The 27,028-nt window shown below is 41.2% G+C and overlaps 1 protein-coding gene across 1 annotated transcript in view; it reads right to left on the minus strand.

The window, feature by feature from the left end:
* Positions 1 to 1,400: 1,400 nt before the first annotated feature.
* Positions 1,401 to 27,028, minus strand: part of TEK (TEK receptor tyrosine kinase) — a 35,576-nt gene continuing 9,948 nt past the window's right edge. Inside the window, exons 2-23 of the mRNA XM_072359384.1 lie at positions 24,981 to 25,292; positions 20,472 to 20,582; positions 18,605 to 18,757; positions 18,157 to 18,288; positions 17,273 to 17,413; positions 16,426 to 16,554; positions 14,445 to 14,599; positions 13,460 to 13,601; positions 12,914 to 13,075; positions 12,035 to 12,169; positions 11,274 to 11,567; positions 10,205 to 10,504; positions 9,643 to 9,800; positions 8,486 to 8,696; positions 7,425 to 7,535; positions 6,837 to 7,027; positions 6,341 to 6,454; positions 5,573 to 5,643; positions 4,994 to 5,034; positions 4,173 to 4,269; positions 3,826 to 3,925; positions 1,401 to 3,714 (exon numbers count right to left, since the gene is read on the minus strand). Of these exons, the coding sequence (XP_072215485.1) occupies positions 3,640 to 3,714; positions 3,826 to 3,925; positions 4,173 to 4,269; positions 4,994 to 5,034; positions 5,573 to 5,643; positions 6,341 to 6,454; positions 6,837 to 7,027; positions 7,425 to 7,535; positions 8,486 to 8,696; positions 9,643 to 9,800; positions 10,205 to 10,504; positions 11,274 to 11,567; positions 12,035 to 12,169; positions 12,914 to 13,075; positions 13,460 to 13,601; positions 14,445 to 14,599; positions 16,426 to 16,554; positions 17,273 to 17,413; positions 18,157 to 18,288; positions 18,605 to 18,757; positions 20,472 to 20,582; positions 24,981 to 25,292 (3,335 nt within the window). The 3' untranslated portion in view covers positions 1,401 to 3,639. The remainder of the gene's footprint in view (positions 3,715 to 3,825; positions 3,926 to 4,172; positions 4,270 to 4,993; positions 5,035 to 5,572; positions 5,644 to 6,340; positions 6,455 to 6,836; positions 7,028 to 7,424; positions 7,536 to 8,485; positions 8,697 to 9,642; positions 9,801 to 10,204; positions 10,505 to 11,273; positions 11,568 to 12,034; positions 12,170 to 12,913; positions 13,076 to 13,459; positions 13,602 to 14,444; positions 14,600 to 16,425; positions 16,555 to 17,272; positions 17,414 to 18,156; positions 18,289 to 18,604; positions 18,758 to 20,471; positions 20,583 to 24,980; positions 25,293 to 27,028) is intronic.

Here is a 27,028-nt window from a genome sequence, read left to right on the forward strand (position 1 = left end):
CTCTAATAGCAGTGCATTTTTCTGCTGGGTGAGCAGCTGCAGATAGGAAGTAACACATTCGTCATCATTCTGTGTCAAGAAGCAAGAGAGAGTTGGTCTCAGGTGAAAACTGCTGTACCACTCAGCACACCACAGGCAAATTATACACTGCTTTCCACACAGGGCAGTGAAAAATGAGGCACAAAGCTGGAAAACACTCCTGCAAAAGCAGCTGCTTTAAAATCTGGTTGTAGAGATGGGGATTTTTGTAATCTATCCCTATGAGATTTTTCCCGTTCTAACTGCATCTTCTTTATCATGACTGCTGGTAGCAGATTTCCTTTCCACTGAAAGGAAATACCTGTTAACAGTCATTAATAGTGCACTGGAATATCTCTCCGGTGCTGATCATATGAGCTTCTTCCATATTTCAGGAGTACCGCTCACCTTCTCTGGGTCATGGCCATCGTGTGGGTCCGTAGGGACAAACATGGGATCGTACAGCCAGGATCTTCCTCTACTTTCTCCTTCCGTTCCAGATGTGAAGACACACGTTCCAATCACTGGCCTTCCACTGGGGCGGCTGACATTGATGCTGGTGCTTCCAGTGGTTGGCTGGGATTGACTTGGGGATTTTCCCTTTGGGATTGGGTCTCGTTTTTGAAACTCTGTCTCTCCATCAAAATATTTTGTATGACTTGAGTCAAGTCGTGAACGAGCTGTTTCGTCTGAGATCCCCCTGAGCTACACCATCCCTCACTCAAATACTCATTTAATTTCTCAAGATCCCTCTGGTGTTCAGGAGTAAGACTACCTGACACTAGGGATCCCAATGCTTCTGATATTTCTCCTAAGTCTCTCACTATTCTTTGCCAGTCTCTCTGCGTTTTATAGTAAGTTACTGCAAGGATTACATTCATAGAGACTGACAACACAAAACCCAATCTGACACACCAATCAAACGTAAGGAACTCAGAACATTCGTAAGCCAGTCTGAGCACAGTGTCTGTAATGTTAATTAGGCTGAAAGGGAGCCAGGCAGGTATCCCTATCACTGGCTTCCATGGGCTAAATACGTGTACAAATATCACCCAAAACACCATGCTCTGAAGCTGGGACCATAGGAACATAGTGATCCTCAGTCCTAAGTACAGGGCTGGTGAAGTAAGCCACTTCATCACTGCCCAAAGTATTGCCCAAAACATCGCCCGTATTCTCCACCAAATAAATGTCACAAAGTTCTCTCTAGAGCTCACTCTGTGACAGTGGGAGCAAACCCGGGGAGAGAAGGAACAAAAGTACCTCCCTTCTCTAACAGCACGGTGCGGTGCGGCCCAGCCACGTGCGCTACGGGAGAGGGGAAGGGAAGGGAGATTGGGAATGGGTCTAGGAGGGAAAAGATGAAAAAAGAAGAACGATCTGAGAACAAACGGCAGTTTAATGAACCCAATGACACTAAACAACGAGAGAGGTTCAACAAGGAGAAAAACAAATCCAAATGTCACCGGCAGACTGCGGGAGGTGGGAAGTTCCAACCACGCTGTCTCCTCGCAGGGAACCGTGTAAAAATCCCATCCCCTTCCCGACCTTCCCTCTGGTGCCGCCCCCTCCCCCCATGCCCATTTAGGGCAGTCCACAGAAAAGAAAAAAGAAAGAAAGAAAAAACTTGTCTCCTTCACTCCCATTATCCCACATGATGTTCTGATGTGGAACAGCAACACCAACCAAACTACAAAACCATAACAATGACTGAATCAGCAAGAATTAGTAAAGAGTGCAGAGCAGCATATGAAAGTGGTGGTGCTTTCATGGAATCATGAAAGTGTAAAGACCTCCAGAATCACCCAGTCATCCCGGCACCATCATTGCCACTAAACCACGTCCCTCACTGCCATATTTACCTTCTTCTTGAACACCCAAGGGGTGATGTCTCCAGCACCTCCCTGGGAAGCTGTTCCAATGCCTCACTGCTCCTTCTGAGATTTTTCCCAATATCCAACCTATGCTGACTTGATTTCCTGAACTAAACTTGTTTTTGATCCTGCTGGCCAGCTAGAGATTAGAACGCTGCCTTTCCTAATAGGAGAATTTCCTGGTGAGAAGTGGTATGCAGGCATTTCCTCTTTTTAAATGCTCTAATACCTCCGATCATGCTCCTGATAATTTCGAACTGTAGGTAACACTCAACTGTAAATGGTTACCTGCACATTCTATGCAACATCCAGCACCACTTGTCTGAAATGCTTTTCTTCTTCCCCAATCATAAACTTACCCTGAGAGAAGCTTGAGAACTTGTACGTAATGAGGGAAAATTAAGAATGAAGTATCAAAAACAACAAAAGAGGTGAAGATGGTGTCAGTTCGTGTGTAGGAGCAGGCAGGTGTAGGGATGTGCAAAGGATGTTAGGATGTGAGATATCTGGAATAATAATTGTTGGGAGCTCATAGCATTATGTCACCAATCTAGCCACAAGAGCCTATCTGACTGCAACTACATGAGTTGGGCATTAGTAGTTCATATTTTGAATGCAACCAGACCTGCAGTGATAAACTAGGCAACCCTAAGGATGTAATCCCAGCTGCCCACAGCCCAGCTGGTATCAGGACAAGCTGGAATGCAGGGGGGTTTATTTTCCACCAAACCTTCTGACCTTTTAATGCAACATGGGGGAAATGCGTTCTGGTATAATGCACTGTGGAAGGCAGAGCACACGACCCACTAACAGGTAAGCCAATGCTTACCATGCCTCTTTCTGTCTAACTTACAGACTAGATCTTTCTGGCAGGCAGATAACATTGTTTTGAAGCCCTTCAGTAAAGTATTTTACAAGGTCATACAGCAACCAGCATAAGGGATAGAATAAGGAAAAGTAAGTCCTTCTTGTATATAACAAGTAGTAATTTATAATTGTGCAGTAAAATTAGTAAATGACATACAAATAGAAAAAAAAAAAGTCATGTATATCCCCAGTAGCGTAGTATATTCTTCTGCTCTACGCTTTGTGATGATTTCCAGATGGTTGCTTCACACAGCATCAAAGACTTAAAAATACACACTTGTTTTTTGAAGTTAGGCAAACGCCGTCAAACTGGACAATGAAAGGACCGTATTATTCCTTCTATCTTACAAGCATCAGCAGACTTTTCAAGCAGATGATTCTTACCACTTTACTTTTATGTTCAATTAGGAGTCGTAGTAACTAATTGGTAAGAATACTGGATTGACATCTGCTTGCACATTTCCATTGTCACAGTGAGCTTAGCGTTTTTGTTTGAATCTCAATTAAGATGTATATAAAGTACTGCAGTAAGATACTGGCTTTGCTCTCAGTAGCTCTTGGTACGTATCTAAGATGGCAACAGGTGATGCACTACAATAGCTGTAACATATACATTTTGTCTATGACTTAGAAAAAAGAATAACCTGCCTATGAGACAGCAAATTTTATGACTCCAGTCTATTCCTGCTCACAACAGTATATACACTTCTACAGCCTGTGAAGGCAGGGGTTACTATGTGATATACACATAGATATCTGTAGTAAAGCAACATTACTGTATTGTATACAGTTAGAGCTACACAGCACACCACATCTTGTTCTCCAGCAAGTTGAGTTTTGGTTTTCTTTAATCAGTTTTGAATGAAGCTTTGCTCCTGTCTTAAGCAGCTTCTTCAGCAGAGCAGTCAATGCCTGCGTAGGTGAACTTCTCATATAGGGTGGTATTCACATAGGTCTGGGAAAGAAGTAAGCAGAAAGAGAGTGAAACAAAGCGCATTGTCTCAGTAATCCTAAACTACACTGAAGTTATTCGTGGCCTAATTCTTGTCCAGGGATTTGTTCTTACCTTTCTTTCTTCCAGCATCCTGTTCAGTGACACCAGTATCTGAGCAAACGACGGTCTCTCGTAAGGTTTCTCCCTCCAGCACTGTCTCATTAGGTCATACCTTTAAAATCAAACACCAAAACGTGCTGCTTTAGACACACAGGTTAAAGATATGAGTTCATGTTTTTTTGGAAAATGATACACATTCCATTAAAAAAAGGCTCACTTGTGCCCACAAACAAACAAACAAAAAAGCAACTTTTGTTTTTTGAACTATTATGCACTATTAGTTAATTTCAGACATTCTCTCCTATAGCAGATGCTGTGTTATTCTTCTTGTTTCTTCTTTGTTTGCTCAGGGAACTTACACTTCATCGTCACAGTTGAGAGGCTTTTCCAGTCTGTACCCTTGAGGCAGTTTTTCATAGAGTTCCGCACAGGTCATTCCACAATACGGCGTTCCACCTGAAGCAGAAGCAAAACACTGTTCTGAGTGGTATCTTTATTATGAAAGAAAACACAGCCTCCTAACAGAAATGAAAAACAATGGCTAACTCAAATCCGTCTCTAGCACAAACCCATCGCTTCACTTAGGAAGGAAGTCTGGAAGCAAGTTAGGCCAGAGTTGTTGTTAGCCCAAGTGTAAACATCTATCAGTTTGCACCTCTTGGCCAGCAGACTGCGTGGCACACTCAGACACAAATGGAAAAGTCCGTGTGACGGTCAGAGGCTGCGTCACTTACATCATGAACAGAGATATGAAGGAAAGAACTCTAAGTTTGGTTAATGCTCAGAGTTTTTCTTCAGCAGTTCTGGGATGGGGGACATCTGGCAAAAAATATAAATAAAAAGGGGAATCTGGATTTAAAACTCAGTCTGAGCAAAAGGTGCCCAGCAGCCTTATAGCGTTTGGGATTAAGATTACAGATCATGTGATGTGCTGAATTTTGTATTTAGGTTTGGCCTCTGTTTTGCAGTGCAAAAACTGCATGGTCATTTAGACCGGTACCCGAGCTGAAAATGTGACCGTTGTATTTCCAAGCACACTGGAGCTAAATACGATTCTGTTAAATGAAACAGAATAAAAATTAAATGTGCTGCAAAGCAAGAAGCTTCAAGCAGGCTGAGTGAATGGAGTCGGCTGGTCCCATGTGGGTTTATGTGTGCAGAACAAAATTTGCATACTCACCTAAACTAACGATTTCCCATAGCAGGACACCGTATGACCATCTGCAACAGAGAAATATTATTGAGCCCCACGAGGATACAAGATGTCGTGTACTAAATCGGTAGATGGTTTAGCTAAGATGCAGATAACATGAGGCAGTGTGATTCGGTCTTTCTATTTATTTCTTCTTACTAATTTGAGTAAAATGACAGCGTTCATGGAATCAGAATGCATGGAATCAGTGGAGTTGATTCCCTGTAAGTCCACCAGCTGGAGCCCTTTACTAGACTGAAAAGCTCTCAGCAAGTAGTACTGGTACAAATTGCTCTGCTATGCATCCGTTCTGGCTGCCTGACTAAAATGTTGAGTCTATCTGAGTCTCTGAAGGAGTCAGCAGTTTTTCATTTCAAGTGCGAAATTACCACAATTAGTAACTCAAATCTAATTAGCTCGTTGCAGGCTTTATTTTTCCTTGCCATTTGCTTGCTCATGCTGGTACAGCATGAATTCTTTGACTGGATGTCACTGTCCTCACTATCAGACTTTCTTCGATACTGAAAAACATGTTTAGTTAGAAAGGACCCCTTAAAACATACTTACACATCACTGTTAGTGGTGTAAACACTGTAATTCAATGACTCGATTGCCATCCATCTCACTGGAAGTCGTCCCTGAAAATTATTTCATGGCAGTTAGTTTTTGGGTGGTGGTTGGAATAATAGCACAGAATCACAGAACTGTGGCATAGTTTGGGTTGGAAGAGACTTTTAAAGATCGTTTGGTCCACCCTGCCCTGCTGCTATGTTTATTAGGCATCATTTTCTTCTTCCACATCATCCAAAGCACTAGCTCTGGACAAGCTATTTTGTCAGCTCACAGATCCCAGTGTGCTGTTTTTTATTATCTCGTTAACTCTGGCCTTGTTAGGTGGAATCAGACCAGTCTGCTCCAGCCAGATAAATTCTAAAATAAAATAATAAATTAATTAATTTTTATCGTGTTCAGATATCAACATATCCCTTTCCATGCACTGAAAGTAGATTCTCTGTATTTGTGTAGTGCAATTGGACTAAATCTCATGACTGAATACAAAACCAGTTATTTTGCTGTCACCCACATTCACAGAAATAACTTTCATCCATATTGTATGTGAGAAAAGCCTGGTATAGGATTGACTTACAAGTAATGTATTTACATTAATAGTTAATCTAAACCTTTATACATATCAGTGTATATGTGTGTGTGTGTGTGTGTGTGTGTGTGTATAAACAGTTATCTAGTAAATATGAGTTTGCATTTTTCTTTAAATGAAACTAGAAAATAAGAAACAAGGAAACAAAAAACTGAGGCAAATGTTTTGATCCTTACCATGGTCTTCTTGACATAGACTTCTTGACCCCTGGATAAGCCAAAGTCAGCTATTTTTGCAACATAATTTTCTCCAACTAGGATGTTTCTTGCTGCCAAATCTCGATGGATAAACTAAAATTTAGAAAACAGAAGTCACTTCTGCAGTCACTGTGACTTTTACGTTTGATATTTCAGTGCTATGCTGAAAATTGTAAACGTTCAGAGTAGAAATGAAAGCTAAAACAAATGGCTTTGCATGCCACTAACAGAACATTGTAAACTTTAGCTAAAGACTAAAGCAGTTTGTTACCACGTCATTTCTAAGTTTTAGGGCCTCTTTCACAATTCCTAGTGACAAAGTATTTCACAGGGCTGAGTGAGCACAACAAAATAACAGCCATCCAGTGGTTGCTATGGTAGGTAAAACTAAAACCTCATTTTGATTTCACTAAGATGGGTATCTCCTGAAAAAATGAGTGCTGTGTTTTTAGTTGTTACAACATTTAGGACTGACCTGTTTCTGGCTCAGGTAGTCCATCCCCCTCGCAACATCTGCAGCAAAATGGAGAAGCTGCTGAGAGGAAAGTGTAGACGCAGTGCTGTTGGCAATAGCAAATGCTGGGTCAGTCTCAAGCACTCTGCTTTTACGAAGGAAGTCCAGTAGATTCCCATGGGGGGCATATTCAATAGCAAGATAAAGATAACCTGGTGAAAATTAAGAGAGTTAGCATATTACACAGTGGAAGTTGGACAGTAATAATATTTGGATATTTACACTACTGTATATTCAAAGGAAACAAATCAGTTTGGAGGGGAAATATCAAACAGCGTAGCTCCTAGGTGCAATAGAGAATTCAGAACTACTGATGGCAATCTCTGAAGGATTACTGGGGCCACGTAGCTCCAAAGCCACCTTTATTTGACTTTTGAACAGAAACATTGCTCAGAAAGGCCTGCTCGTGATTTTTCTTTCTTTTTTAATGGACTGTTTGAGCTTTAGTGTGTTGGGTTGTTTGTTTTGTTTTTTTTTTTTTTTTTTTTGTAACTGATCTTTACATCAATTAAATCATTAATACACTAAATGTATTCAAGAGCCTCTTACCCCGGTGTTCACACGCTCCCAGAAGATTTATGATGTTGGGATGATGACCAAGTTTACAAAGAACTTCAAGTTCTCCAGCAAAGTCTCTGTGGTCATCTTTTGAAGCATACTCTGAAAATCAAATCAGCATGCATTTACGTTTTCCTTTGAACTGAATTTATGACTGTATTATTAATTATAAGGACTCTGAGCTGCTTGGAGCACTACTGCTTCATCTCTAACAGAAAGGGGAAAACTCCATGATACATTAATATTTATTTACAAGAATACAAGTTTTCAATCAAAGGAAAAATAAAAGGAGTGAACTTAATATCTGTAGCAACCATCTACTAAGAAAGAAAGCACCTTCACGTATTACATCTGTTGTTTCCTTTATTTGACAATGTAGACGTCATAGCAGATCACACTATAACTAGTTGCCTATGAATGTTTTCCTTTTGTGCTCTTTGGATTATTCCTACCTGCATGCCGACCTTGGCTCTTTTTAAACTGGTCATCATATTTAAGAGAGGCTTCCAGTTTGCCTAGATAGTGATCTAGTGAATGGTAAGAAAATACATACAGTCTTGCAATATCCTGTGTATTGTAGTTCTCTCCAGAACACTGCAGTAATGACTGGTGAATACAAAGAAATTAAGTCTCATAGTGTATTATGCATGGATACGTAGATGTGGTCATCTGTGAGTGAGATAGGCAAGACAACCACATGCTGTGACCAAAGGCTCACTCTGTGCTCCTGTCTAGCCAATGCATGTTTTATTGGTTCATCTTTCGAAGATAAACACACACATGAAGTTTACACTAACCTGTGAATTGCAAAATACATCATATTTATGTTAATGATATTAACATTTAAAGAGTAGGCCAACTTGTCAGAGCAGAAATGGAGTCTCTGGCAGAACATGGGTCCTGGTCTAGTAACAGCCAATACAACATCATTAGTAATTTTGAATATTTATTTTAGAGTTAAGAGAAGGCAACTAAGAACTTCTAAAGAGAGACACCTCTGAAACAAACAACCTAGAGAAGTCTATAGTCTCAGAGTCTTTGATCTTCACTACCTTTCATCCTTTTAATTGCAGCATCCATACGTAGGCCATCCTTCTTAATTCGTGCTTTCAAGACTTGCCCGAAGTTACCTTCCCCAATCACATCTTGAAATTTGATGTCATTCCATTCGAGAACTGGGTAAATAGTGGGATCTGGGCTGTTTTTGGCTTTCCTGCTCAGAGTGAGAGTACCTGAGTTAAACTGTACAGCTGGCTCTTCCCTCTGTAAAAGAATTAAGCAAATGACAATGGTTTCCTCTTTATGGAGAAATACCTGAGTTCAAGTGTGCTCTCTCATGTAGTCACACACACAGCCTGATTCGTCTCCTGCCAACACACAAATGAGTACAGTAGAAAATGAATGCATCAAGCGCATCTACCCAGATCTGTGAAAGTAGTCAGGATCCTAACTTCCATACCTGAGACATCCCCACATCAGCCACATGTGCCCACAAAACACTTCTGGAGAAGTTTCGAGACAAGGAGCAGGGGTATTCTATGAGATGCGGGTACATGGGTAATCTTGATTACTCTCCCTGATTCTGTTTTTAGGAAATACACTGTGTAGATCCTGTTGAAGGAATTCTTTAGCCCAGTTTTATTCTCCTTCATGGATTCCCCTTCAAAGTGAGAAATGTCACTGGAAAGCAGGGTGATGCAGAGAGTATAGCAGGGTGCAAGTATACAGAGAGAGGGAGAAACATAGCATAAACGTCAGCATTTTCCTCGGAACTGCCAGAACTGTGGTGTTACCACTGTCCAGTCCTGCTGTGCTGTCCCCAGCTTGGAAAGCCTTGGCAAAAATATCACTGATGCTAAAATCAAGGGTTAAAGATTTTTTAGTTCCAAAACAGGATGAGCTCCTCCATTCTGCCTGGCTTGCTATTTGTGATACACAGGTATAACGAGACAGAAATGAAAAGGATTAACTGTGTCCATCTTTTTTCAAGTCCGGTTGTAGTTAAGCTTGCTTTAGCCCTGGGTCACTAGCAGAAAGAAATTTACAGAAAGAACACTAAATGCACACACAGCAAGGAGACTGCATTTGGAAAGGCCAAAGAAAAGGAAGTGGAAAAAAAATAAAAGACCAACACCACAAAAACAAAAACAAGGAAAAAGATGGTGCCAAAGTAAGTAGCCACAATGACTCAGGAGAAGTAGAAACCCACCACCACATTTTGGAAAGCCTGAGCCATTCTGCGCTGGAAGTTGGCTCGCTTCAACTGCAGCATGATGAGAAAGGCCAGGAGAATTGTTACACAGGTCATCCCTGCAGAGCCAAGGATAGCAATGAGCAGCATTTTACCTCCTTTTGATTCGTACGGAGCTGTTGAGGAAGCACATAAAGAGTTCATCATTTCCAGCTAATTCTGCAACAGCCCTGAGCAACACGTGGCTAAATACTCCCATCTTACCAACAGTATAAAGACAGAGTTACAACCCGTTTGTTTAACAACAGCATCACAGACATGGTCCAATTTTCAGATGTACAAGAACCTGCAGGTTCTGCCAAGAGCAGGAAGAGTAGAGTGGAGTTCACATTCTGTGATCTCATGTAGCTTCATTAACTTATGAGCTGTTGGCCACTCTCTAGAGAATACACACAAATGTTTTGTGTTGTCACTTCACCAATACGACACAGTGAACTGAGAATGAAACTAAAGCAGTATATTATGACTTTGCTTTAGTTAACTGGCCCAATTCTGTGCACGTCCAGCATGCTGGAATTACCTTTCATTTCTGGAAGAGTCTTCAGTTCAAATGATGTGTTTGGGTTGCTCAAGCCGATGTTGTTCTGAGCATTAATCTGAACCTGGTACACAGTGTTTGGCTCCAGGCCCTTGAGATGGTACTGAGTAATGGTGGAGTTCTTAATGATAATGTCGATATGATTGTACTCAGCCTTGCCATAAATTTTGTAGCTGATGATGATGGAGGAGATGGAATGGCCCTCAGCGGTTGTCCAAGAAATGACTGAGGATGTGTCTGTGGTGTTAGAAAACTTGATGTTGTATGGTGCAGGAGGTATTCCTGAGAACAAACACACACAGAAATGTTGGAGTGAACTTCCACCTCTTTCTCATTAGGACAAGCAGTTTGTTCCTTGCTTTTGTTGTGCTAAACAAAAGATGAATTTTGTTGACAAGCTACAGTAACTGGAGGCAACTGTTTTATAAACCTCATGCAGACACCCATGTTGCAGTACTCCGTACTTCCAGCAGAGGCCGGAGTAATAAACAGGATTTCATACAACTACAGGTTGTTTACACTGCATTCTATCCCCTCTTCCTTCCTTAAATGCTGACTCCTTCTGCGTTGACATAGCTGAATTACAATGCCAGAGTGGGCTTTTTTTGTTGTTTTTTGCTTTGTTTTAATTAAAAAAGAGGTTGGACTATGGAACTCAACGTGTTCATCATTAAAAGAAGAAAAAATGCTACATGTGCTAAAAATATGAAACAAGAATGAGAAACATTAAGAAGATGTGAATTCCTCGGCTTTTCATTTCTTTTCTCTTTCTCCTTCTTCCTTTTCGTATTTTATTTTATTCATTTATTTATTTATTTTGCAGAAAGAAGGTAAATTTTCATCAGGTCCTGGTAATTTTCAAGGTAAGAGTTTCTTTGGACACTGAACTGTCTTCATAGTAATAATAAAAACAACCACAACAAGTGGTCATTGGGAAATGAGTATTATTAGAACAAAGGATATCAGTTAATGTAGTCAGGAAGAAGCAGTCATTCTGATTGCTGGGGGAATGCGGAAGAATTAACCAGAAAGAAGTGAATCAGCTACTTACTGTCACTGAAAGTCCACGCATACAGGTAGTTGCTCCATTCTCCTTGGGACCTGGTGTTTACCCGTACCCTACACATGTACTGCTGTCTGGGCTCAAGATCTTTAATGATCAGAGTGGACATGTTTCCTGGCACTTGGGTGATAACACTGCTCTCATCACCATTGTCATTCACACTCTTCCTTTCCACTTCAACACGAATATCATCATCTGCCCTCAGAGTTAAGGGATGCCAGGACAAATTCAGTGATGTCATACTTTTTGGAAGGAGTGTGAGACCTTCAGGTGGTGGAAGACCTTGGAAAAGATAGACAGGGAACAACATTTCATGTCTGGCGTATGCATACTAAAATATGGTTGCCATTAATTCCCAACCACTTGCCTTAGTGACAAAAGGCAATACTTAATTTTCAACCTAAACTGATATAAATGAAAGGAGCAATCCAGTAGCATTAGGAGGAGGGGGTGGCACACAGTACAAGAGAATTCTACCTATCTATCTCCAACTCTGCTGCTCATAGTATGCAAATGTTCCTTTCTCAGATCCCCCTATATCTAAATAAGGGAGAAAAGTAACTGTCTGATACACAAGGTGCTTTTCTTCACCTGTGATTTTAACTTGAATTTGCTGTGATTTCAAAACATTTTACATGTTTTTCATATCTAGATGCTGCTTCTCCTCAAAGGAAGGTGCATATCAGGGAGCAGACCACAGAGATAACCACCTGAAATAGGCCCTTTCTGAAAACAAGATGATGACTTACCCAGCGCAGCTGTTGTGAAGCTTGCCTGTGGTCCAGGATGCCCTTCCCCACCCTCCCCTCGCCGACTCAGCTGAACACAGAACTGATATTCTGTCTTTGGTTCTAGATTGTCCAGTCTTTTGGTCGATCCCTTAACTGAGAACAAAAAGAGAAAGGAAGAGTGAAGCTGAAAAACATTAAAGAAGAAAATATCCTTGAACAACTAAATGCAGATGGTAAGATATTCAGGCTCCTCTTTCATTCCTGGCCCACTAAAATGAACTATAGAGGAATACATAATAAAGATGTACTTTTTAATGTGGGAAGTGTAATCCCACTGACTGGTTCTGACCCAGCCAAAGGAATGCTTCCATCCACCCTTCCTTTGGCTCAAAGCAAGACTGGCTCTTTAGGCAGTTTGCATTGCATAAGCAGATTTTGTTTATTGTGAACTAATATAACAGTTCATTCGCTGAAGTACCTGTTCATGCTTCCTATAATATTTTATAGCTTCCCTAAAATATTAGAGTGTCCATGTCACTCATAAGACACAAAGGAAGACAGTAGAGGCTCAGGACAGCTCCATAATGCTCACTCCCTTTGAAAACGTGCTATTTGCACAGGAGCTTTCAGGAACTGAGCCCAGCAGTGATCACTGTCTTAAGGCAGGAGAGGAGAATATTTTGATTGCTGAAAGTTGAACATATACTTTTAATCACTCTTGGTCTACCACACTCACTTTAGCACTGTGCAGTACTGTTACATAGAGCCACATGGCCAGTGGCAAAAGATTTAACCTACAGGGGCTGAAGAATCTTTAGAGTCTATGTCAACAGTAGATGTAAGCCATGTTTCAGTATGTAGCTGAGGTTTGTGGCTGGAGGAACTAGAGACTCTTACCTTCCACTGACATCCAGGACTGATAACGCTTTGCTGGCTTGTACAGAAGCTTTGTTGACACCACAGGCCCATCTCCAGTATGTAGCTCAGCGTTGATATCAATAACGAGGAAGTTATGTCCACTGTTTGTTAGCCTTGGAGCATATTGTGGCACAGGAGGAACTGAGCAAGAATGCAAATATTAAACCAGCCTTTCAGTTCCCTACATTAAACTCTGTTGTATTCTTAGTCCTACAGGAAAATGGGAAATACTCATCCAAAATCTAAGTAGACATGAGTTTAGGCCCTAAACCTGATGCTTTAGGTCTTCAACAAAAAAACAAAACAACTTGGGTTTTCATTTAACCCTAATGATCATGTTTTAATTTCTCCCAGTGCACTTAATTAGGACACCATGTGTGGCAGGTTTCTGTCTATATTCTGATTGTAGACCTTAATGCAGATACCTTCCCCACAGTGCAAGAATGGAACTCTGCCATGTTCGAGTATGAAGCTTGCTTTAAAGATAGAAAGGCAAAGAGATACGCAAAGACTTTTTGCTCTTACCTTTAACTGTAACCTGAAATGGTTTCTCTGCCATTCCTGCTACAGTCTGCACACTGCAGACCCAGGTTCCTGTGTCACGGGGCAGGACTCGATTAATTGTAAACATAGCTTCAGAGCGATTACTGGTGACAATGAGGGAAGGCTGAAATGACAAAAGGCAGGGGCCTAAAAAATGTGGGCATTAAGGAATGTTCCCATTAAACCTTTTTCAGAGTTTAGGAGTTCTATCTAGGGTTTAGTGAGTACAATAGTGAGACCATATAGAGGTCGTCTCCATAGTTTCATATGTGCTTCAGTTCTACTCCTGTGATTAAGGAAGCTCACGTGGTGACTGTGGTGTTTGATCACGTGTCTTGTTTTCTTCTCTTTAAACCAAAGGCATTATTGTTCTTTCCTTGTATCTTCACTACACAACATGGAATCAATAATTGGAAAGACATTAATAATTATTCTAAAACGTAATTGGAAAGTTGAGAAGTAAATAATCAAGTCAGTATTTCAGAGATAGTGATTAATTACTACTCTATTTGGTAATAAATCTTCCAGTTTTACCAGTGAGCCGCAGTTGAAGAGCATAATTAAACTAATTTACTATTACAAATTTCAAAGTACAATTTACTTTTTCTTTTTTCACCAAAAATTAAGATTTCCTTAAATCCTTAATCTTCAAGAATTTCATCATGCTCTGACGTATTTCTTGAGCAGTTCCCAGCCTATGTGAGACCCATCAATCTAAGTCACTTCTTTTTACAACTTTTATTTGGGTTTATTTTTTTGCTAGCCCACGTGGATTATAGCCATATTTTAAATATTTTGAAAGAGAAACGTGGTAAATGAAGAACAGTAAGCAATAATCAATGATGTGATCATCTATCTCAGAATGCTGACCATTTTCATTACGTTTGCAAAGCGTAGTGTGCCTTAATTACAGGCAAAGTCAGTATAAACACCAGAAATAATTGAAAACAATTAATCAGGAGCTTACCCTTAGGACAGTTCCATCTTGCTTCAAAAGTTTAAATTCTTCAGATTTGGGAAGTGGCATTCCAGTAGCTATGCAAAAGGGCTTGAATTCCACACCAGAGTTGAGTTCCACAGGGTCTATTAAGTTTTCTATCTGAGGCGAAAGGTCTGCAGAACCTACAGAAGATATGCAATACTTCAGTGCCTTCTTTCAAGCAGAAGCAACAAACATATCTAGGCAAATAATGCACATACATTTGGAAAGCATTGACAGCATATATATCTGGTCCTTCCTTCACTGACGTGAGCTTACCCAAGGACAAAGACAACCAAAGTTAAACCATTTACATCAGAAAAAATATGCAAGAAGAAACAACCTTTATATTCATTTCCTCTCCTTTCCCCTCCATTTGTAGCTCTTTCTGATGTCCTAAGAACAGCACACAGTAGTTATGACAAACTCAAGGTCAAATTTTGTAATGAGTGCGCAGTAACTCTCCATCACATCTTCTCATAAAAGGAGCTGGATCACAACAGTGTGGTTTAGCTGTTTGGGTCATGCTTTTAGAGGTTAGTGGCAGATTTGCTGCTTTATTTATCAGGCATAAATAATAGTTGCTGAATGTATCTTATAAAATACTGTATGCCAATCTTGCCTGAATCTGAACAGATTCTGTGAAGTAATTCAGCTCAGTAAGCTCAACTCTGTGTAAGAGGGACAAGGTTGCTTTAAATTCCAAGGCTGTCATGGTGTCTCATCAATTACAGACCATGAGCCAGGTGGTACAGAAGTGTGTGTAGCTGAGTAAGAGGTATATAATGGCAAAGTAGCATGGACCTATTCAAAAATCATGCCTGTAGGATGTGTAAGTCCCTTTGCTAACTGACAATCTGGTCAGAATCAATGTCTGTAGAGTAAGGATTGCAAATCTACCTCTAGAGAAAGCAAGTCCCAGAATCACAAGGTGGGTCCAACCCTTGCTCAAACAGGGACACCCAGAGCAGGGTGTGCAGAACCCTGCTATTCAGGTGTCCAGGTGTCTTTTGGAGGTCTCCAGTGAGAAGACCCCACAGCCTTCCTGTTCCAGAGCTTCATCATCCACACTGTAAAGAAATGCCCATTGCCTCCTTCCTTGTCAGTGGACAGTGCTGGAAAGAGCCTGGAACCATTTACAGTGATACTGATAGTGACCATTAGTGATAGGATGAGGGGGAATGCTTTAAAATTAAAGGAAGGAAGATTTAGATTAGATGCCATGGGGAAGTCTTGTACTGAGAGAGTGGTGAGGTGCTGGCACAGGCTGCCAAGAGAGGCTGTGGGTGCCCCATCCTTGGAGGTGCTCAAGCCCAGGCTGAATGGGATCCTGTGCAATCTGATCTAGTGCTTGATCTAGGGGCTGGCAACACTGCCCTTGGCAGGGCATTTGGAATTTTGAGGTCCCTTCCAACCTAAGCTGTTCTGTGATTGTATGATTATCCTTGCACACTTCCCTCAGATATTTATACATGTTAATAAGGCTGTTTGTTTTTTTTTTTCTCCAGGATGACCTGTCCCAGCTCTCTCAGCCTTTTCTCACAGGAGAAATGCCGCAGTCCAGCTTTGTGGACATTTGTGGGACTCTGCAGTATGATTAGGTCTCTCTTGTACTGGGGAGCCCCAAACTGGAGACATCATTCCAGGTGTGGCATCACCACTGATAAGCAGAGAGGAAAGATCACCTTCTCCTACCTACTAGTAATACTGTGCCTGATGCAAGCAGCAGACATAAATCTCATGTGAGTCTGCTGCAACTGTAGCATACCAGTCTATAGAATGTAGCCTATGTGGCAGAGGCTTATAACACTGCAATAAATGTATACAGATACCTTTATTGGTCTGAGCCCTTGGGATGCAATGGATGATGTAAGAATGCCAGTCTGGATTGGAAATGCTATACCAACATGAAGATCTGTTTCAGTTACACTGGGGAAAAGTCATTTACTACCGTGTTACCTTGCTTTACCTTCTTTTTCACATTGCAGACCATGCCATCCATAGGAGCAGATACAGCCCTTATATCTGTCACACGTCCCTCGATTGTGACAATTACATTTGAGTTTGCAGTCTGACCCGTAAAAGCCAGGTTTGCATTCTGCAAGAACATACATTTCCAGTTAGTGTAATGGTACATGCAAATGTCTTCCTTTAGTGTTCAGTTTCATCAGTTCTCCAGTAGGATTTAGTTCCCTTAGCTGGGCTCAGTTTAAAACCACACATAGCAGCACTCAGTCACCCTCAGAGCATACAGAGAACAACATGACAGTGTAGAGCATGTTTGTATCTGTGCCTGTCATTTGTAGGTGACATAAGAATGTTGAAGCTTCTTCAATATCCATATTGCTTCACTTGCACTGCAGCGGTGTTCAAAGAGTTCATCATAGTCACAGCACCACTGAACAAAACAGTACGTACTCATATATGAAGATGTGCTTCATGTCTAAAGAGACTGCAGTCTAATTGAAATGGTTGAGACTAATTATACTTAGTATTGCTTAGCAGTGGATGTATGATTGGCAGCAAATTGCTCAGTGTGACTTGTAGACATACAGCAGAGCTTTAGATGTTGCTGGATTTTCAACATCTCAGTGGAACGTCAATTACTTCACAAAATAATTCGGATAGTTTAAAATTTTACTAAATCTTTCTTCTGAGGATTTGAAAAACTCCTCTAAGGTAGATAAATATTATTATCCCTATCATAGATAATAGAAAAATTCTACTCTTTTACTGCCCTCTGTTAGACCCCTCCTGTATTTCATAGGTGAAGCACAGTAAGGACTTCTCACTGCTATCCATATTTTTGACTATACCTTTATCACATTCCAGTCCCATCCATCCTGTGGCACATGAACAACCATATGGATCTGGTAGGCAGAACATATAGTTTTTGCAGCCATAGTTTTCTTTACAGCTCTCTTCACATGTTTTGCCAAATGTATTGGCCCCACAAGCTATTAGAGGAGGAAAAGGAAAGGAAGACTCAAGAACATTAATTTGTAGAAGAGTGGATGTTTCCAATTATACAGCTTTAGGCAACAGAAAACTTGAATTAAAGTAAGAAATAGCATTTTCACCATTCAGGTACCAGATTTATTGACCTCCATAACAACTTAAGCCGCTAATGCTAAGTTCAAGCAGCTAAAACAAAACAACTTTCTGCCATATGAGGATCTATTAGCAAAGCATTGGGTGCAGAGCTGCAGTGATAAATTGTCTTTATAAGCCTTTCTAACGCGTAATGGATAAACAGTGCAGTGAAAACAAAATCCTAGAGATCAGTGCACATGAAGCTGCTCAAGGCTCTACTTCTCCACTATGATCTTTTCTACGCTAGAGCAGGTCAGATGTCAGCTATTCCAGCAGCTTAGATCTAGTACTTGCAGTGCTGCAGTGGGGTCAGAATTTTAAGGCACATATTTAGCACTGCACTCATAATGCAGAGAACAGTGTGCAGTGTTCTCCTCCGGTTTCTCCAGAATCCAAACTAATTGTCACTAATAAAGATGTGCACAAACACGCGCATGTTTCTGGTGTGTCTTGCAGAGACAAATAACTCTGTGAGCAGATGGCAACTTGCTCAGAAGCAGCCTTGGAATCTCTTGTACAGGGCTTCATTTCCCTGTGCCAGTGTATGTGCAGTAACTCATTACTGAGTGCAGATTAGTAAGTAATCTTTGAAAGAGTATTTGCTTACCTTTCTCACATGTTTTTCCCATAAAACCTGGAGGACAGATGCATTCCCCAGTATCTTCATGACAAATGCCATTGTTCATGCAGGAAGGGCAGTGAGAGCTACAGGAAGGGCCCCACTTCTGAGCTTCACATCCTTTCATGAAAAAAATATAATGACATATTTGTTGCTTTCTTATTCAGTGACCAGGAAAATAGTATTGACTGTAAGATCCATATGCCACTCTCCCAAATGCTGGTCACCTAACTTCATGTAAAATAGCCACTCTCAGCTGCTTAAATCAGTACCAGATTATACAAAGGCTGTTGGGAAAGAATTTCTTCTGACATAATCTGATGGCAGCCTACGCCAAGAAACTTTTTGGCCCTTATTTGGACACAAGTCTAAGTTTCATCTCATACTCATTACAACATTAAACAATTAATCATTAGCACACATTAATGGAACTTACGTCTTACAATAAGCCTTGTGTAAGCAGAAGTAAAGAGGTTTCCTCCTATGTATCTGGCAGAGTAAACACCCGCATCCTGCAGCTGAACTTGGGGATAGGAAACTTCCAGCTCACCTGGCACCTCGTGCCTGGGCACCGAGTGGATGAAGGAACCTGGAGAAGGAGCACAGCAGGCAGAAGTCATTCTTCCTGTACAGCCAGAACAAAGTTGAGCTGATTGCTGAGGAAGGACAGCCAGAATGAAGTAAGCAGCAAAATCCATTTATTAGTTATTGACTTGCTGTGATAGTTCTTAGTAATTGGAGAGGTACAAGCGAAGAGGAAGCTGGATCTTGAGGAGGTGCAGGAGGTGAATGGCACAAACACATCTGAGTTTAGCACTGCTTTACTAGAATGTAGCTAGGAGTTGCGGTTGGAAGCTTTCCTTTTGTTGCCTTTCCTTCAATGAGGGGTGGCTCTGCAAGGAGCCCATTGTGACTGGGAGGAGACAAACAGCAAACCCAAGTAGGTCCTGTGCCATCTCACCAACTCAAAGGTTGACCTCATAGACCAAAGAAGGAAGAGTACATTGCAGCTTTATCTTTTCTTCCCAGACTTAACATGTTTCTGCCTCTTCTGTGTTTTCTCACTATGGGAGCTTATCTATGTTATTCTGTAGTTGGTCATACATGCTTGCTAAGTAAGGCAATACCATTTAGACTTCGGACTACCTAGAAGTCAAACTGCAGACATCCTTGAAATATGGAACCCTGTTGAGGATCACCATCAAAACAGCAAAAAGACTTTTAGTCAGATAAGACCATGGCAATGCATAACAGCTCTTCAAGAAAGCAGGGCCAAAGAAAAAGAGCAAAAAATGACAAGGATTCATTCTGAAACTGTGTTTTGTTTATTTGTTACATGTCTTGAGTTACAGTCTGTGACAGGTGTCAACAGTGGGGTACTGAGAAAGCCTTATGCTAGCACTGTGTTAGCAAGGTTTGGCTTTTGTAGCTCATTTTCCTTGGCAGCATGTTATGTCAATGTTTTAAAGAAATTCTGTTCAGGAGAACAGTTGTGTTTGCTGGATGGCCTTGTGAGAGACTGCAAGGGGGAAGTGTTTCTGTAATGTCTGAAGTGAGAGACAGCCTCAGTTAAGTAAGTCAGGACAGGGTTTTTGTATTCACTGCCCATTGCTGTACCAGGAGCCCTCCAGGATGACACACCAGCTGCAATCTCAGGTGGACAACCTGACCTACTGTCCAAAGTTAATTTGAGGCTTTTTGCCAAACTTCCAGTTAGAGCTCCAGTGACGGGCAGCACCGGGATGTACGCACTTCTGCTCCAACACATCAGCTTGTTCTTGTATGGGAAAATGCTGATTGAGGATCACAGAATTTCCTTGGGGACAATGAAAGGACAAGTGATGGCAAACTTTCCCCCTGTGCGCTGAACCTCTAATAAGAAACATACCTTATAAAGGGCGTGTTGCCCTTTCTAAAAGACACCTTTTGCACTTGTTTCCAAGGCCAGTATGCACTTGAAAAGCAGTAGAAATGGGAAGAAAGATGTGACAAATAAGCATGCACAGAGGCAAAAGCTAAGTCAAACAGGCAAAGATATAAGGGGATAAGGGAAAGAAATGAGAAAAGAAAAATGAGAAATAAAGGTGTAGATAGGATTTTGCATTCTGGTGGGAGAGAAAGGAGTTGATCAGTTTCAAAATTTAAGTGTGGCAAATGGTTCCTGTAAGGGGCATTGGATGCACGAGGAGTTATGGCTGCTCTATCTTTGCAGCAAGGACATCAGCAGCAGTGACTTTAAAGCAGTTACCTGGCAGGTGGCTAAGACAAGGATGGAATGAAGAGACAAGAGAAAGGTTAATTACCATTTTTGTAGATCACTGCATCTTCTTCTTTTGCTGCCATTCTGATGAAGGAAATATTCACGTGCTCTCCCTTGTTTGCTGTAACTGTTAAGGCCACTGGGTGGAATGAAGCTAAGAACAAAATAGGATGTAAGTATGGGATAAATTGCAGCAGTTGTTATCAGTAGCTGGTGTCTGGGCTGAAAGCTGAGACCGATTTACAAGCATGACCCCTTCTCCAAGTCTGATGTTTAAATGTCCTCATTGCACACACAGACCGCTTAGCATCAGCCATCTCATTCCTATGTTTGGCAATTACCGAGGACTCACCCATAACCTCGAACAACAGAATGCTACTAGAAACTGAGACGTGGATGTTGTTTGTTTCTTTTAAAGGATTTTGGCTGTGTAATTGAAAACACTTCCTAGCTAGGAGCTCCAACTGTCTGTGAAATGCTTTCCTAAGTAAGTTTCTTCATCCCTTGAGACATTCCTAAAGCAGGCTGGATAACTAACTGGAAAATGTATTGTAGGAGCAGATATGCAGCCTGCATGACTCAGTTCTCCTCTGGTTCAGCTTTCTGATGCAGAATAGTGGGGACAGATCAGGAGATTCCAGTCACGCCGGGGCTGGGGGAGATGTAGTAAGATAGCATGGCCTGTGCTGGTGCTCATCCACCACATCATCTATAAACACTGAGAGTTCCAGCCTGAGCTGAGAACAAAAGAATAAACTGTATTTTGACTCAGTGTTGCTTTTCTCAAAATAAACCCATCTGAGTAGTGGCTTAATTTGTAGGAAGCACTTTCTACATGTAGGTTAATGGTATGTTTCAGTTTTCCAGTGGGCTTCCCACTGGATTTGTGCTCAACTTTAATTACTGAATTTCAACTGTATTTTTTTGCTGATCAGAGAAACTGGTTTTCCTGCTCAAATAGAAAACTGATTTCATGTGTTTGTTTATAGTTCTCATTTAAGAAAAAGACAGAAGTAAAGAGAAGGATTTTCACAGATTTTTTTCCTTTACTTGTCACTGCCTGAGAAAGAAAGGTAAAAAAAAATATCTGGGGAGGGCAGAGAAAAATCCCAAGAAAATGTGATTTTTATATTCATTTTAATCACAATATATTATTCTGAAACAAGTTAGGAGATGTTAGAAATGCTTACATTTATTTAACTGGAAAATTTATAATAATAGGATAATAATAATAATAATAATAATAATAATAAATAATTTATAGCTTCCTATATAATAGGAAGCTGCCTAGTCTCAGAGCTCCTCCTGTGCTTGCCGCTGATGGGTTTCTCCCACACAGTGATTTTCAGCTCATGGGAGCCCTTTGCTGCTACTGCTTTCCTTGTCTTCCACCTCAGCACTGCTCTAATCATTGAGTCATAGAATGGCCTGGGTTGAAAAGGACCACAATGATCATCTGGTTTCAACTTCCCTGCTATGTGCAGGGTCACCAGCCACCAGACTGGGCTGCCCAGAGACACATCCAGCCTCGCCTTGAATGCCTCCATGGATGGGGCATCCACAGCTTCCTTGGGCAACCTGTTCCAGTACGTCAGCCCCCTCTGTGTGAAAAGCTTCCTCCTAATATCTAACCTACACCTCCCCCATCTAAGTTTAAAACCATTTCCCCTTGTCCTACTACTATCCACCCTTGCAAACAGCCATTCCTGCTCCTGTTTATGTGCTCCCTTCAAGTAGTTCTGACAAATCTGTAAGTGTTTTTCAACTGATTTAAGCCATACTCTTCCTGGATGGTACCTAACACGTGCATAATACAGCAAGAAAATATCAAGGACCTGATGTGTTATTAGGTAACTTGGCAGATATGGCACTGTTATCTCAAATAACATCTCAGGCAACTCCAATATAGAGTAATGTAGTAATTTCTCTTTTAAAACAGGGAAATGAAAACTGAGAGCAGCTCCAATTTGCTGTCAGCTCCTGAGCTGGACATTATTTGTGAATAACAAATGCATGTTGAATATTGTGATCTATTTAGGAAAAATCAGCAGCATTCCCAAAGATGAATTGTTATATACAAATGATCCTACAAGAGGTATGACTAATCGGTTTAGCAAGATGTTAAACCTTTGTATTCCCATTTTATTTTCTTTGTATGGTGCTTAGCTTAGGCCCAAGACTTTTTCTTCACAGTATTGTTGCACTTGAAAGGAACCCACACTCTCTGGTAGACTCCATTCCAAAGTATTTTTAGACTGTGGCTTGTGTTTTGTGATTGCACATCTTGAGCGTGCCAGTTCCTTATAGAGACATCATGAACTGAGTTGCAGAGCAAGTGCCATATTATTCTTTCAGTAGTGTTTCCATAATTGTTTGCCTGCTCTGGAGAGTTTCTGTGGGGGGAAGAACTAAATCATATATAATAAAATACATTTTGTAGAGAAACTGAACAAACTGTATTTGACTAAATGCAGGACAAGTTTTCTGTTCTAGGTACGTATACTATATCCAGTATAATAATTACTGCTCGTGCATATAAAAACCGTAGTCTGTTCCTTCTTTCTGCATGAGCCAGCATTACATGTGCAACCATAACGTTAGCATACAAAGAAATGCAGAACAGATTCCTTACTTTCAGAAAAAATAAAAATAAAAAATAGGAAAATGAGCCTGCTGTCCTTCCTGTTACATGGCAAAAGTGTTCAGTGTATCTGCATATCTGATAAGAGGTACGTAATAGAGCAGAAGACAGTGGGGTTGCCAAACTGATTAAATACTTAGTGAGTGTTTCAGTAGCTTCTTGGCTTGAAGCTGTAAAAAAGTGGCTGGATTTTCAAAAGTGCTGCTCCTTCCTGTGTCTTTTGTATGTGAAAATGCTCATTTCAACTCTTGCTGAATTTTTTTGGATAACACTCTCTGTCTTTAGAAAATATTCAGGCAGCAACAGTAAAGGACTGTAAGTCCTGTTTTCCAACTGCAGATGCTTTGCCAAACAGCACAGTCCTTCACTGACCTCCTCTTCCTCTTTCTGTGGACTTAATAGCTTTGAGAATTGCTGTTGTCCCTCTTTCTCACCAATCTACACTGTTTAGATTACACACATTCACTGATGAGTTCTTAGCTCAAGCTTTTGTCATTCAGAACTTTTGCAAAGAAAATCCAAGAAATAGATTCAAACCTAGAAAGGAATCGTGGAAGCCTGTCTAATGCTGATGTGAATGCTGTGTTATTTCTGGTTGGAACAACTTCTTCCACACAGGGAACTCTCAAAGTTTGGTTACTTTAAATTATCTGCACCTAGGTGCAAAGATACTAACTGCAAAACACTGATGGATTCAGAGGATCCTCATCCTGCCACGGAGGTTTCTGCGCATGGCAGCTTTAGCTCATTGGTGTTCAGTCAGAGGTAGGGTCAAGTTGAAGGTGTTGTTCCCTCCTCCAGAGCCTTCCATGGACTGTTACCTTATGTACTCCTGCCCACTGCTGCCTCCTTTGAAACAACAGTTGTTTGCCCTGCAAAGGAGGTGCACATGCAGAGCTTTCTTGGAGCCTTCAAAGAGCACATCTGGTCAGAGATGCCACGAGCCAGATAAATAAGCACTTGTCCTGCTCACTTTTCTTGGACTGTTTCCATACTAAACAAAACAAATAGAGACTGACTGTAGCTCATGCAAAAGAAGAACTTGTTTCTAAGTTAGCTGCATAATTATGGGGGATACCAATAATGATATTTCTTCTTAGTAAACCTGACACAGAAAAACAAGAGTGTCTGCACAGCCCAGCTGCCATGCTGTAAAATGTTACAGCAAAACAATAAATTATGGCAAATTCTGTTGAAATTTTGAAAACATGATTTGCTGCAGAAAACTGGACAAAACTGTTAACATTATTTTTCTGTAGTGTATGGTGATCTCTGTGCTTTAGAATTTGGTCTCTAAAACTAATGAGGTCATTTTAATGAACAGAGTGCTGGTCTGAGGAAATCCACCTTACAACCATTATCTTACCAGAGTGATTACTTTACTGACTGTAGATTTACAGCCAAACCCAAAGTGAAATGTATAGTGGATGTTTGTGAATGACTTTCTTAGATTCAGAGAAACTTCTGTGGAATTTCTTTCCACAGTTGTGCTGGTTTTCTCTTCCATACTGATAGAGAATATGCAACTCCAAATTGGCTGACATGGCTTTCCTGGACCATAGGCAGTTATTTTCCAGGCTCAGGATGCCTACTGAAAAACAAGGATAGCTTTGTTTTGCTGTCTAGACCTAAGACCTGTGATGGAGTCTCACGGTTAAGGAGTTTCCATATGTAATGTTTTAAGGCATCACTGAGGCCATTGCCACCTAACTTCATTCCTAGCAGCAGCCAGTTGACTCTACACATAAAAAAAACCCAACAGCATGGAATTGAGCCCAGTCTATTTTAGCTGACTCCAGGCTGCCTTGCCTGCTATGGAGCCAATTTTTGTGACCACATCTGTGAAACAGGGATGACTGCTGGCGTGCACGCAATGACAAGCAAAATTCAGTTTTGATCCTTGCACAGTACCTCCCCGTGGCATCTTCATGGTATGTATCCTTGTCACCTCATCCTTGAGCTTCCCTTCACAGTAGTATGCTCCAATGGTCTCGCTGGCCTTTTCCCTTTTCCACATCACCATCTTAGCTGTGGCTCTCTTTGAGTCTTCACTGACCTCTAGAGGCTCTCGGTGTTGGTTTGTCACATCCTCCTGGTCTCGGTCAATTGTGATAGATTCACGGGAGCGCCACTTCGAAGTGATACAGATAAGTGATGTCTCTGAGTTGCCCACCAGAGGGAATGAATTGATAAGTATAAGGTCCAGTGCTGCTTCCACTTTACCTAGGGGAAAAACAACAAGTGGAAAAAATTTACAGCAGATTTTTAGTATGTAGGTTGTTAAATCACCGGAGAAGACATTTCACCCTGTCTTCAGGCTTTCTGCCTGGTTCAGTCTTATGCAGCTTTACAGCAAATAAACAAAGGCACAGATGCTACCAAATTGGGTGGAGTGGCTGACACACAAGAGAACTGCACTGCCACTGAGAGAAACCTCAACAGGCTGCAGAGGTGGGCAGAGAACATTGTGAAGTTTAACAAAGAATAGTGCAGGGTCTTGCATTTGGAAGGAATAACCTCACGCATCAGTACAGGCTGGGGGCTGGCCTACTGCAAAGCAGCACTGCAGTGAGGAACCTGGGAGTCCAGGTAGAAGGAACCAAGGAGTCCAGCAGGTTGATCATGAGCCAGCAGCCTGCCCTTGAGACCAAGAAGGCCAATGGTATCCTAGAATGCACTGAAATAATTGTGACCAGCAGGTCGAGGGAAGTGATCTTCTCCCTTTACTCTGCCCTGGTGAGGCCACATCTCAAGTGCTGTGTCCCATTGTAGTTTCTCCAGTACAAAAAATACATGGAGATCCTAGAGCAAGTCCAGTGGAGAGCTATAAAGACGATAAAGGGGCTGGAGATTCTCCACTGAGGAAAAACAGAATGCTGGGCCTGCTTAGACTATGCTTATGAATACCTAAAGAGAGGGTGTCAACTGGATGGGGCTAGGCTCTTTTCAGTGATGCCCAGTGACGGAACAAGGGGCAAAGGGCACAAACTGAAACACAGGAAATTCCATATAAACATGAAGAAGAACTTTACTCTGAGGGTGATGGAGCACTGAAACAGAGTGTCCAGAGAGGTTCTGGTGTCTCCTTCTCTGGAAATACTCATACCTGATTAGATGTGATCCTGGGCAATGTGCTTTAAGTGACCCTGTTTGAAGCAGAGGCATTGGACTAGATGATCCCAAGTGATCCCTTCCAACCTCAACCATTCTGTGATTCTGTGGTTAATTGTTCTGTTACAGCTAGTAGGACTCAGGAATATACTTAGTATGTGACGAACAGATGGGCTTTGCTCTTCTTGGAGGAGGAAACAAACCTGCCAGACTCATATAATCCTTTGAGTTGTTGCAGAAGCCCAAGGAAAGCTTAGCACATTGCTCTGTGGATAGTAAGACATGCACAGCAGTTCCTTGAGCATGGTGCTTTGCCAGTAAGAGAATTGGCTAACACTTTGATAATTTCTTCTATGTCCTGGACATGGGTTTAATATGTAGGAATTGACATGAGGTGGATATGTCTTTAGATTTAGTAGTTAGCAGTATTTTGAACGATTGGAGTATTTTTTCAGTTGTTTTATGTATTAGGATTAGTGATTCCATACCTATTAACCTCTTGGTACCCTTACAGACAGCAGCAGGAACCATGGCACTCAAAGAACAAAAGTCCATAGCAGAAACAGAGCTATTTTTTTGGGAATCTCTTATTAATCAACAGGAATACAAGCTTATTTTATAAACAGAGCCACTGGAAATAGATGGAGCTGGAAGTTCTTTCAAAATGGTCAGTGGATTCTGAGTCTCTCACAGGGTGCTACAGATTTAGTTGTTCAAACATGTGGTAGCAGGGAAACACAGGTCTCCTGTAGTCAACTCTGCAAATAATAGGCATTTCCCTTCATTTTCAAAATCTACAGTAAGGAGAAAGCTAAATAACATTTCTTCTTTAGCTGAAGCAGGAAGAA

Source organism: Excalfactoria chinensis, chromosome Z (genome assembly GCF_039878825.1).
Source record: "Excalfactoria chinensis isolate bCotChi1 chromosome Z, bCotChi1.hap2, whole genome shotgun sequence".
In the NCBI taxonomy this organism is placed as follows: Eukaryota; Metazoa; Chordata; class Aves; order Galliformes; family Phasianidae; genus Excalfactoria; species Excalfactoria chinensis.